This window comes from Numida meleagris, chromosome 3 (assembly GCF_002078875.1).
Source record: "Numida meleagris isolate 19003 breed g44 Domestic line chromosome 3, NumMel1.0, whole genome shotgun sequence".
In the NCBI taxonomy this organism is placed as follows: domain Eukaryota; kingdom Metazoa; phylum Chordata; class Aves; order Galliformes; family Numididae; genus Numida; species Numida meleagris.
In genome coordinates, this window is record NC_034411.1 from 50,943,845 (window position 1) to 50,957,307 (window position 13,463).

General features: G+C 39.1%; 1 protein-coding gene across 1 annotated transcript in view; it reads left to right on the forward strand.

Annotated features, from left to right (window-relative positions):
- Positions 1-13,463, forward strand: part of ARID1B (AT-rich interaction domain 1B) — a gene marked incomplete at its 5' end in the record, with an annotated part of 320,563 nt that overhangs the window by 274,149 nt on the left and 32,951 nt on the right. The window contains 2 exons of the mRNA XM_021391989.1: positions 5,054-5,205; positions 12,656-12,765. Coding sequence (XP_021247664.1) covers positions 5,054-5,205; positions 12,656-12,765 — 262 coding nt within the window. The remainder of the gene's footprint in view (positions 1-5,053; positions 5,206-12,655; positions 12,766-13,463) is intronic.

Consider the following 13,463-nt stretch of genomic DNA (forward strand, 5'->3'; position numbering starts at 1 on the left):
TAAGTGCAAATTAAGCCTTGTGTAGATTGCAAATGAAGGAAAACAAAAGAGCAGAACATGACCTTCTTAAAAGGGAATGTTTTGAATTTGACCAGTTTTATTTTGGACCTGATAGTGTATCAGACCATCAACAGCACAGTGAAGCTGTAGTTTAGGATCCACAGGGTCCTTCATGCTGGAAGGGACCTCAGTACATCTCTGGTCCTACCTCTTCTTCACTGCAGGGTCACCTGATAGTTCAGAGCTTTATCTAGTTGGGTCTTGAAAACTTCTAAGGACAGAGACCCCACCAAATGATTGTTTTCGCTGGAAAAGTGGCTTCCTTATATCCAGTCTGCTCTTCTCATGTTTTAATTATTGTCTGTTGTCTTGTGTCCTCCCACCCTCCCCCACTGTGAAGAACACACCTCCATCTTCTTGCTGACCTCCTTGTAGGTGCTGGGGGACTGCTGTTAGGTCCCCCGGAGCTGCATCTTCTCCAGGCTGAACCAGCCCTGGTAGCTCAGCCCCTCCAGAGCAAGTTAAGCCATCTTAAGGACTTTCTGTGAATGTTACTCCAGTGTACCGTTCTCTCCCTTACTGGGGTCCTAAGCAGGACATGATACTCTAGATGCAGTCTAATGAGTGCTGACTAAAGGGGGTGATCATTTTCCTCAGTCTCTGGTTGTGCTCCAGGTCACACAGCCCAGGATGTTGTCTGCTCTCTTTGCTGCCAGGGCATGCTGCTGGCTCCTGCACAGCTCCCTGTCTGCCAGCACCCCCAGAGTCTTTTCAGCAAAGCTGCTCCCCTGAGTCAAGACCCAGCCACTGCAGGGGGGCTCACTCTTCCTGCAAGGCGTACCTGTTGTTGAATTTCATAAGGTTCCCATCAGCACATTCCTCTAGCTTTCTGAGTCCCCCTGGGTGGCAGCCCTTTCCTCGAGCATATCATCTGGCTCTGACATTATGCAAGTGCTGTAAATTAGTACATTCTCAACAGAGTAGTAAGCAGATTCTTCCCCTTTCCATTTTTAATCTCTTCTGTTTGCAGAATACTTGGAGATCTACTTGTAACAGTAGAGCAGAAAGAAGAAATATTTATGCTTAAGAATGGTGTTTAAACTGATAGCATAATCCTAAATTTGTATTAGCCAGCTATTTTTTCTTCTAAATATGGAAAAATCTATGATCTGGAATCACTGTATAAGAGAAGTTACAGCTGGAAAGTACCTGACAGGTCATCTGGTACATACATAATACAGGATTTCTCTGACCAGAACATTTTCTAATGTGTTGTGTTGTGTGTGTGCATACGGGTCAGTTAGGGGAATTCATTCACTCCCTTGGAGGGCAACTGCATCTCACCATTAAGACATTTTTCATTGTACTCAACATAAATGTTTCTTAATTTCTTATTATTATTCCTAATTATCACTTGGTTTATCTCTAAGCAACCCAACTATTGGTGTTTATATGGTAAGTATGGGGCTCTGAGCAACCTGATGTAGCTGTAGGTGTCCCTGTTCATTGGAGGGGAGTTGTACTAGATTACCTTTAAAGGTCCTTTCCAGTTCAGATGATTTTATGATTCTATGATACTGTGAAATCATATACTTAATTAGGTGTGTTCAGCCATAGAATTCATAGGCAGTTGCTTGAATTTTTGCCATTAGATGTCACTACATGTACAGCAAACAGTTTTTGAAAGACACTATTTTTGTTTAGCCTCCCAGAAAAATGGGGGAGGGAACTGGGAGATGTAGGAGAGAGCATAGTAGTATATTTTTGAGATAACTACTTCTTAAATAGTACATTGGATATTCCCTTACTTAAAAGCAGCACAGAAGGAAACATAAGATTTTTGACTTAACTCCAACAACCAACAGATGATGCTGTGACCTTAAGCATATATAAATATGTTTAGCAGCTGCTATGTAACATATTTATAAGTGTTTAGTGACCTGGAGGTTAATCAAAATGAATTTGGTGATCTCAGCTCAGTTCTTAATGGACTCCACTTCATATTACAGCACTGATGCAGCACAATTTGTCACAGTCGGCAGTCTTTACTCAAAGGAGGCCCACTGTGGTATGAGAATTAAAGGCTGAAGTAATACCTTATTATTTCTCCCTAAAGAAACTTTCCATTCCAGGCCATCATAGAGCAGAATAATGTGTGTAGAAGCTCCATACTGCACACTGCACCCAATCTCAGAATAACTTACAGGATGTCACCTTTCAAAGTTGCTGAATTAGCTCCTGCATACTCTAGATTAGTGCTTTGATAGGGGATGGGGGAAGAGCAGAGCTGTGCAAGGGATGGTGCTAAGTTCGTCACTTGATAGGCCCTTTCCAGAGACAGAGTGGTATCCCTTCTAAGAGTGGCATTACATGGGAGGATGACAAGGAAAGGCATTGCCTATCTAGATCAAATTTTAAAATGAGGTTCTACCATTCAGATCTTTCAGGGTACAGAAGCAATTTTGTAAACTTTGGTTGTTTTCTTGCTGTCCTGGCCAAAAATAGCATATTCCTTTTATTTAATTTCCACTCTGTCTCAACTGGAAATAGTTTCCTACTTCTTGATTTAAAGCTGTTGTGCAGCAGAGTGCTTTCATGAACTACAATTGAGATTGATGCCCAAAGTGGGTAACGTGAAATAGATTGTACCTCAGTTTGAGACAATGAACAGACCCACCACTTAGAAGATACATATGCTATAGGAAGTCATAGTGTTGAAATATTAGTAGATCGAGACCAATTTCAGCTTACCTGCAAAGTACAAGACTCTTGTGTATTTTTTAAGCAAATGAAGGACATTGGAGAGAGAGAAACCTGTAGAGACTTCTGTCTTTTCCAGAATCCCATCTTCATTCCATAAAAGAACCTTTCAAGATCTGTTATTTCTTTTTTAAAACGTAAAAATGCACAGACACGCTTTCTTCATCTTCGTTCCTGTCTTTACCCAGTAATGGGAAGGATCTCACTTATCCAGCATGGAAAGAAGTTTTCAGTTCACAGCATTTATTGAGGTATAGCAATTTTTGTCTAAATTAAAAGGGGGAGGAGGGTGTTAAGATACAATATTTACATAATAAAAGCTTGCTTGTATGACTGAAATCTCTTAAAGCTGTTGCCAAATGGTCCTGCTCTTCTCTTTTCCCTTTGTAATTTTCCCTTGGAGCATTGTACCACTGTGCATTTTAAATCTTTTCCCTCCACTATGTATTACCAGCTTCATCAGGGAAATGACATTATATGGCAGTTGTCTCCTTCATATCAAAAGAAAGCCTTTGCCTCTTTGCAAGAGTGAAGAGAAGTTTGTCTTCAGAGAGCAAAGGACAAAACTGACTTGGAAAAATATGCTTTATTTAGATAACACGCTCTCTTTTCCTTTGAAGAAATTCGCAGTGTGTCAAGAAAAATTAGGCCAAATATTGCTTTAATGGTCTTCCTCCTCTACCTCATGAAAAAATCGATTTCAACCAATTGTGTTAAGAATCTGCCATGAGTTTGGGGAAGACAAGAAGCCATTGAAGTTATTCAGGGTTGTTGGCTTGGGGTTTTTTTTCTGTTTTGATTGAAATAATTGTAATGATGAAAAGCAGAATTTATAGCAAAACTGCATCTTGATACAAGGACATGCAACTTCCACAGTCTATACAGTAGAATTAAATGCTCTCTTTTTCTTGGGAGGAGGACAAAAAGCAGACAGGTACCAAAGCTATGGAAGACAAAATGTGTCTGTTTCCTTTTTTATCTTACTTATTTGAAAAACAACGTAAATTCACAGGGGCACAGTGAAGAAAGAGGTCTGATTTTTTTATTTTCCTATGCATGCTATCAGTATACAAATAACTATATTTGTGCTTGTGCTTGTATTTACAGATAGAATTTTATGTGTAGCTGTATGTCCATATACATGTCATAAAATGTGCAGTCTTTAATGATACCAAGAAAAGGCAGATAAGCATGTTGTGGATAAACGGAGTAAAAGGCTATTCTTGAACTTGGATGAAGCATTACAAGTACTAAAAAGCACCTGAAGTTATGTCTTTAAAAATATTTGTTTTGAAATCTTCATGTTTGAAGATATGGAGAATTCTTTCAGTTTTCCAGACAAAGATGAATCTCAATTTTGAAAGTGTTTTATAGATACATGATTAACTTTCAAAACCAAAATAGCTTTGTTGAGGTTTCTTGTTTTGACAGTGTGTAGTGTGTACATAGCTTTTTGAAAGATTGGACCTAAACAGCACGTACAACAAAATGGACATTTTGTTCAATGCTGCAGTCACATCTTTGGTCACTTCAATGGTATTTGCTAAATAACTATGGCTTTGGGCCCCAAATCAATACTGGAAACAGGAACATCTGTTATGTTATTAAAAAAAGAAACACAAAACAAAAACATCCACACACAAAATCTGTTCTGAAGGAAAAGCGAAGCAGGAAGTTACATTTATATGATTTCACTGGGACTTCTGTGAATGCCGCTTTTGGTCACGAATCACGCTCAAGACAAATGCTCATGCAGTTGGTTTTCTCTTTTGAACCCTGAGTCTGCAAGCATTTACAGGAAACAAGGTGTGTTTGGTAACATCAGATAAGCAAATCTGAAACAGATTCCATGGCACTCATTTTTCTCCTGGTCATTTCACTGTATTCTGAGCTGTGGCGGGTGAGAATTTGTATTACATGGTCAAAATTTTCATTCATTCTGACTTTATTTTATGTCAAACCTAGGCTGTAATTTTGACTCCTGATCACATTGTCACCTACTTACAGGATAAATAATATGACCTATATTTTTGTGCTGATAGATTGTGACCATAAAAACTCTGTATACTGTGTATTTCAGTTTCTTGAAATTTGTGTTCCATCCAATTCTGTCTTAGATATACAGTAACTAATTCAAGACTAATAGCTCTCCGTGTAAGTAAGATGAACTAATTGCTTGCCTTTCTCCTTAGCTATTTGCAAACATTAGGAGATGTACTTTTTGACAAACCACAGCATCTTCTGCAATGAGGTTCGTAATGAGACATTGTGTGTGTGCTTTTTCTTCTCATAGGCAAGGCAATTTTCCTGCCATGAATCAGAGTGGTATTATGGGTTCCAGCTCCCCCTACACTCAGCCGATGAACAACAGCTCAGGCATGATGAACCCACAGGCTCCTCCATACAGCATGGCACCTAACATGGTGAACAGTTCGACAGGTAATGGTGGGTAACCTTTCAGGAGTGGCCTTCCTCCAAAAAATCTGTTTAAAGTTACCAGCCGTGAGCTGATGGCAAAGGATAGCATTCTTCGTTTGATTCACCCCCTGCTGGGGTAGTTTGGAGTGATTCAAAACTAGGCTAAGATAGTCATATCTTTTGTACAATAACACATACATTTTTCATGGAGTCCTTTTGTGCAGCATGTAGATAAGGACAGTGTTTTGAAAGTTACAGCAGCACTCGGACCCAGTTTGACATAGGTGTTGACTAGCAAGTAAATGTGTATTTTTGTGTGTGTCTGCAAGAGAGGGAAAGAGAAGAAAAACCTCATCTTTGAAGAGGATGCTATTTGCTTTTCAGTGTCTTTCTTCCTAAGGTTGCAGTTTCAGATTTTTAATGTGATGCTGGTTTAAAGAACCGATGTGCACCTGGTCTGACTTGAAGATGCTGTAAGTTGGGCACTTAAAATAATTACTCTGTTCTGAAAATATAGGCCATATTTACTGTGTTTCCAGAATTCATATAACCATCTATAGGGTTTCTTCATTTACTTATTTAAATATCAGTACTGAAATTTAATCATAGCTTCCTTCTGCAAACAAAGCGTATTTAACATAGCTGTTGGATTTATCTTTCATATTGTGACTTGTGAATTTAGAGTTCTTTGCAGATTTGTGTGCAAGTTCAAAGACGGGTGAATGTAATTCTGTGCAAATATGCTTTATAATCCATATTCAACTTGACATCCTAACAATTATCTTCCAGTCTTCAGTAAAGACCAGTTCTTTCACTGGGAGGGTTCAGATGGAGTTTCAGTACTCTAAAGTGGATCATCCAAAATACTTACTGCATTCACGGAGGTTTTGTGCATGCTTTACTGATTGCATTAGACCTTTTTGAAAACTTCTTTTTAGATTTTTTTGAAAGCTGGATTTCTACTTTTTGCTTTTATTTAGTTTATTTCTTTCTTTAGAGATATCTGACTACTTAAACTGTATCTTACCAAGAGCTTGTGTTTCCGCATCTTACTGCTTTGCCTGTTTCATTCCTTCATCCTTTGCCTCCTTCCCCCCCTTCCCTTCTTGTCAATTTTATGTTCCCTTGCTTCTCAGGCAGAAAATGATCATATGAAATTCTAGTGTCTAGTATGACCAGAGCATTTCTTTGCTGTATATAGGAGCTCCTGAGATACTTAAGAGTGTCTTATCTTTCAAGAATATTGTTACATTTTTGTTAGCTGAAGAAACTGAATAGAAGCTGTTAATCAGCAAGCTTTAAAAAAAAAAGGAAAAGGAAAAAAAAAAAAAAAGGTCTTTTCCAGTCTGTCTTGAAAGCTCTTGGTTAGTCCAGACAGCACACTTCTACCATCTGAAAGAAGAGGGAAAAGCTATTGAAAAGACCATTAGATAATAGCTTGCTCTTCCCCCACCAGAGCTGTCCCAGGTAATATTATGTTTTGTTTGTGTAGTTATGTGTTTTGTCTGGCTTGCTGAAATAAAATTACTTCTGAGCATTGAAACTGTGCTATAAATTCTGTTTTGCTATTAGCAGAAGTAATTTTTCCCCCTTTTCCTTTGGCCCCCAGAGCTGCAAAAATAACCAACAGCAAACAGATGGCAGAGTGCCCTGCCTAAGAAGATTTATGTATTCCTAAGGAATAACCAGTTTAAAGGAAGATTCACAGAGGTTTTTTTGTTCAGATAATTCAGCCATTCGTTATTTCATACAGTGGAAATCTGTTCAATGCAAGACCATTTATCCTAGCAGTCTTTTGTATGGGGTAGTCATACTCTTTTTATTGTGTTATGCATTCTGAAATATTGGATTTTTAATAATTTAAACATTTATCAGGGTTTTTTTTTCTGCCAGTGCATTTGTGAGGTTTTCTTTTGTTCCAGTTTTATTAATTCAAAGGTTACCCAATAGAAAGGAAGCACAAGATGAACTGGAGGAGCTCAGCGCACCTCTTTTCCTCTGTGTGTGAGCAGACATGCATCTAGATTATACTCTGTCACTTTATGCAGCCTCCAACAGCATGCAGAGTGCGTTGGTACAGGGGGGGGAAGAGAAAATGGAGCAGAGTACACTGCTGGGGCACATGCGGTGGGAATGCTGCCATTCCCCGTGTGCTGTCTCATTCTGTCTGGGCCAAAGAAGTGAAGGGCTGAGCTTCAGATAAGTGTCAATACTTCAAGTGCACTTCAGATGGTATTGGCTTGAGCAGGGGGAGCACTGAAGGCTCTGCTCTCATCCAGGCGCTGCATTTAGTGAGCTGGAGAACATGCAGATGGTGCCTGCATACAGGTTGAAAACAGTATTATCTGTGATACAAAGAGCAGCTCCACTGCCTGGCTCCTGAGCCTCCCTCCTACTAGTATAAAGCCATGTCAATCAGAAAAAACAGGGTTCAGTCAGTACATAGGGCCAAAAAAAAGCAATTGAGTAGCTGCTGATGGAGTCAAGTTAGAGGGTTAACTTGCTGACATGCACTGAGCATGGGCACTTGTTTCAATTACAGGCCAATGCAAAAATAAAGTAAGCAACAGGGAATGATTGCCGTCTTCTTGGTTTTCTGGGTTTTGAGAGTGCAGTTGCCTGTTTTGGGGATGGAAAGTAGGTTTTGGTTTATTCATTGTAATGAAATGCAGTTGTAGATTTTGCTCTATCAAGTAGAAGAAGATGCAGATGCTGTTTGGAATTGTTTTTACATGGTTGCAGAGCTTCCGTACAACTGCATATAACACTTCTTGCCAACTGTTTTTATTAGTGTCTATAACTCCTTATTACCAGTTGATTTTTTTTAATTATTATTTTGCTTTTCTTTTCAAATAATACAACAGTCAAAAGGAATATCGTGTTGCGGTCTGCATCCTGATATTTCAGGAGCAGCTCTTGATCAAACATCACATCACCAACTTTTGCTGATTTAGAGCAGTTTTGGAGCACAGAAATTACGAGGTTAATGTAGTTGAGTCCTTCTGATAGAATATCCCACCCATAGCAATACCAAAAGCTTCAAGCCAGGATCCCTTCACAACTGCGGAACAAATTCCATACAGAAAAATGGTAAAAACCTCCACTGTCCTTGTGTTATATGAGGGTTCGCATTCCCGTGTTTATTTTATATCCTTTTTCCCTCCATTTTACAAATTCAGGCTTTAAAAAATACAATAAAAGAGAACTTACAAATCCAACATCAATAAAAAAAATTTCATGCTGTGAACCTTGGCAATTCAAGTGAAAACTAGCTTTAAAAAGAAGTAATATGGAGTCTGCATCTCACGGATTTCCATATTGTACTTGCGTAGAAAGTGGCACCCATACCCTCTTCTATCTCTGAAGGTGAACAAAGCAGTCGAGAGGCATTCATCTCCTCACTGCCACCCCCTCTGCTGTACTGAAACCTTTCATTTTTCTGAGTTTTGTTACTCCCAACAAATTTCTAACGTAGCAATACTTAACATAAAACGTGAAGTTCTAGGAAAAGTTATTGGTGCTGAAGAAATTAAAAGGATGCTCTTAAAAGTAGATAGAGCACTTACATTTTCATATATAGTATATTTTTGTATTTGGCTGGACCTCTGAGAGAGAAAGCAATTATATTTCTAAATGCGAAGCATTTTTTAGAAGTGTAAATTGTTTTTCTCAGTTTTGTAGCTTGGTTGGTTTTCATTTTTCAGACTAATGAAGACCTCCACTTATTTTCCTTTTTCTTTCTTTTTTGCCCTAATACATATCTTCATATGAGCAATTATTTAAAGCCTGTTTAAGGAAAATTTTCAGAGGATACCAGCAGCTGGTAACACCTGAAGTAACGGATCCCCTAGACTCCAAACAGGCAATGACCATAACCTGGTGGTCACTGTGACCACAAATCAGCCATCTCTTGGAGTTCACCTACCCACATCCCCAGCCACGTGCCTGGGTCACCCCACAGTCAGGAGGTTGGGTAGGCAGGTGGAAAGCATGGTACTGACATCCTGGTTGCCCACATGCCCTTCTCAGAAACAGAGCCCGAGCGTCCCAGGCTGTGCTTCAGCCCACAGGGGAATGGCCATTCATGGGAGGATATGAGGCAATGCTCTTGTCCCTGTTCTGTTTTTCTGAGGGTATTACAGCAGTGGGGATTCTTTTGCCAGCTTCACAAGTCATAAATTTTCTGCTTTTCTTTTTCTTTTTCTTTTTTTTTTTTTTTTTTTGGAGGGAGAGTGTTAGGGGCAGGAGGGAGGGGGAAATGTCTTACAAAGGGTGTAATATTCTGTTTTGTAGAGTGTGATTTGTTATTGCACTAGCAATAAAGAGAAAAACAATGTTTGTGTATTGCTGCTCTTACAGTATTTCATCATATTCTGGGACTGATAGCACAGCCTTTAGCAAAAAAGAATACTTTGCTGCAGTTTCACTCATGTCAATATATGCCTTTGAGTACATTAAATTCAGTGTGGAATAGTTAATTCAGGACCTTGACCCATACTTGCTTTTTGAAACCATTCTAGCTCTTAAATTCTTATAATAAGCCAGAGGCTAGTACTTGAAACCTATTCACAGTACACTACAGCACTTTCTGAGTCAAGGTTTTCCTGCTACCCTCTTCTCTAAAATGTTTTCTTCTCTTTCGGTCTGCACTTCACATGCAGAATTATCAGTGCCTACGTAGAAAGAGAGCGTGTCTTAATTTAGCAGTTTCGTGACAATAACAGTATTTCGCTGCTCAGAAAGGGTCAAAACAATGATCTTGCTGTACTGCTCTGCTGAAAAGTGAAGGAGTGTCTGTTTGCAAATCACTGGAGAATACATTTGCAATAAGTTATGAAACAGCATTTCAGCAGTGGATGGAAAGTAGCTGTGGAACCATGTTAGGTAAAAGCTAAAGGGAGACCTGACCATTTGCTAGTCAAACCTCTGCAGTCCTCCTCTTTAAGGTAGAAGCAAATTATGTAGGTGAAGCAAATAGCTTTGGACACAAAGTGAAAAACAATTTGGAAAGCTTTGTTTGTCCTTTGTTCATAATTGTCTCCAACTCCTGATAGTTGGAAGCCAGATTATATATGCACATGCCACAAAACAAGAAATATGCAGTACACAAAGTGAATTGATGTTTTTATATTTTCCCAAACATCGTTAGTACAGTCAGGGTGTGTGTTTTGTTGCAACCTACAGTTCCTTGCCCTTTACATGAGATCTTAGTTGAAACCTCATTGAAAAAGAGATTTTGTAAAGGAACTCTGATGGAAATAGGGCTGCCAGGAATAGGAAGAAGTATTTTGTTCTTTGTAACAGAGAAGTAATGTGCCAGCGTCATAACAGGGAGAGACCAGCTGAGGATTTGGCCATGCTGAATTCCAGTGAAGAAGCATGATTTTTAACATTACTTTGTTTGTCCTTTCTAAAATTGCTTTAGAGGGGAAGGGTCATTTTTGGTTTGCTTTTAACTAAAACTGAGATGTCTTCCTTAGTGCTTTCACAGCATGAAATGTGTTAAAAAGGATTTTGTATAACAGTTTTGCATCCCAGTTCGAACCAGACTGTGGCATACATTTGACCGTTTTGTATGTGTATTTAAAAAACATATCTAAAAGAAAAGTAACTTTTTTTTTAAACTCTGGAACTCAAAACTAAAATGTGTTAAGCTGCCATCCTTCACTCCATAATGCCCCAGTTCTTCAAGCGTTATAAGGGCAAAATGCATACAAATCACATGCTTAGTGGATGCTGGCTTCCCAGTACAATATTGCTTGGCTGTTTTGTTGAGGTTTCACACACATACATAAAAATAACAGCATTTTTAGCTGATCCCAATAGATTTTCTCTGCAGCTGCATCACTTGAAAAAAGCTTTTTGTTCCAATTCTTGAAATTTTAAGTATTGCAAGTAAATTTTTTTAAAATCTCAATGATGATATATGTGTAGCGTTGACTTTAAGGGTTTGATTGGGCTACAAAATGTACTTTGAAAAAACAAGAAAATGTGCACATGAAAAACACTGGCCGTTCAAAGCTGAATATTGAGCATACAGTTGTAAACTCACATGGCACATGACTGGGTAGGTTTTTTTGGCAGACCCATATTCTCAACCTGCAGTGATGCTAAAGATATTAGCAAATTAGCACTGCAGAGCTTGCCAGCGTATTCACCAGAGTCCTGCTCATGCTCTCGCTGCTGTAATTAAAACTAATTATTTTCTAAAACATAGTAATACATGAATATGTGCAATAATCATTTTGTAGTGGGCAATCTGTGAAGCATTTTAAAGCTTCTTTTCTCCCTCCTCTCTTTGGCTTGCTATGCAGCATGCCTGCTGCCTTGTGTGAGCCAGCATTGTCATTTTGCAGAGGCACAGTAGTCTGGTAATGATCACATTCTTTTTTTTTTCCTTTTTTTTTTTCTTTTTGGAAATGATTCTTTGCTAATTCTTAAAATTTGTGACTTTGGGATATGTATTTTTTCCTTTTTCATTGCCCCGTAGGTTATTCTAGCCTATGTTTTTATTTATCTGAGATCCTTCTTTGAAAGCAGGGTATGAGGGGGGGAAAAAAGCAGGAGAGGGAGGGAACAGTCTTTCACAAATGCTGAGCACATGTTTTTTTGCAGAAAAGAAGCGCCTGGTGTCTTGCTGTTGTTCTTTGGTTATTTGCATTGATTCAGTGTCGTGGTACCTCCTAGGATCTGCACTGCCCAGTATTTTCTGTGTATTTATGTGAATGTTTCTTCTTGCATCTTTCTAGAAATCCAGGAAGCCAACAGCTTTGCAGCAGTAATACTATACTTAGCATTTGAAGTGAAAAAAAAAAAAAACCTTAAACCCCTCACACCCTTGGGAAGTAACAGCATGCCACTATCAGAGCAAGACATTTGTGTGTTCGTTACAGTCCCACCTCATTTTGGCACGAGAGGAAAAGCTGACTGCCATTTCTCCAGCAGAGCGGAGTTTGCAGCTTGTAATTCTGTAGTTAAGGCTCACAGGGCTGAGCAATGCGCCCTGAAGATAGGGACAGTGATTACTTCCTGGACACCGGTCTTAATACAAAAGTGTAGTTGGGAAATTCAGCCTTTTCCACGGATTCAAAATTGCAAGCAGAATCTTTGTTGTTTTCATCTACATTAGTCTATTGCTAAAGGAAAAGTGGAGTAGTTAGTAGAATAGACTGTTGCTCTGGTAAAACGTAGTAGTCAGATCCATGGACAGCTGCAGACCACCAGTGGTGTGAAAAATGATTTTCTCCATAAAGTGTTTTTTATTGTTGTTGTGTGGTGTTTGCATTCTTCCCTTGTTCATTTCTTTTGTTTCCTCGCTTCAACTGAAGAGGTGTGCAGGTTTCCGGATGCCAGAATGAAAGGACAGAGGTGGGATAACCTCTGCTTCACGTGTCACCACAGTCTGGCAGCAGGAAGCGTTTTTTTCCTAGCAAGTCGAACACAGTCATGCTTAACTGTTTCTCCTGTTTTCGATTAGCACCTATGGGTCTTGCAGATATGATGACACCCGGTGAGTCCAAACTACCCCTTCCTCTCAAAGCAGATGGCAAAGAAGAAGGAGCCCCTCAACCCGAGAGCAAGTCAAAGGTATTTACCACTCCGCACGTGGTGTTGGTTCAGCCCGCAGGAGTCTGCTGTGTTGTCCTCCATCTTCTGGTTTTGGCCTACCCAATTCTGTTCTTTCCTGCATGCGTTTCCATTCACGTGCAATTTCTTTGTTTGTTTCTTTTTTGTTTTTTTCTTTTTTCCTTCATTGTGTGGATCTGAAAGTTACTAGTTCTTACGGCATTTTAACTTGTGGGGGCAAAGCTACCCAAGCCAAAAGTTGCGTGGGGATTTGGCTGTGCCAGGTGGGTGGGGAAGAAGGGTCTTGCCTGATTTCAATACTTGCAGCCATTTTTCTCTGCCTTCAGTTATAGCTTCCTGTTTTGGCCGGCTCAGCAGCAGCAACATACTTTAATATTTTGCTTTCTTGCCTTATTTGATAAAATAAGGTGAACAGCTTGTTGTTTTTCTTTCTTTCATAAGGGGAAACCCATGCTTAGCATTCCATGTGAGCTTGAAATAAGCATGGTGGCTTAGTGACTTTAGCCAAGCATCCAGCAAACTTTCCAAATTATACTAATTAACAATGTTGTTTTAATACTTTATATATATATAAATATATTTATATATGTGTGTGTTTTCTGTATGTGTCTCTCTGTTTATATATATTTTATATATAAAATTGGTCACTTTGTTAAACTGGATGTATTTTTTTTGTTTTTAATAAAGTTTTCCCTGCC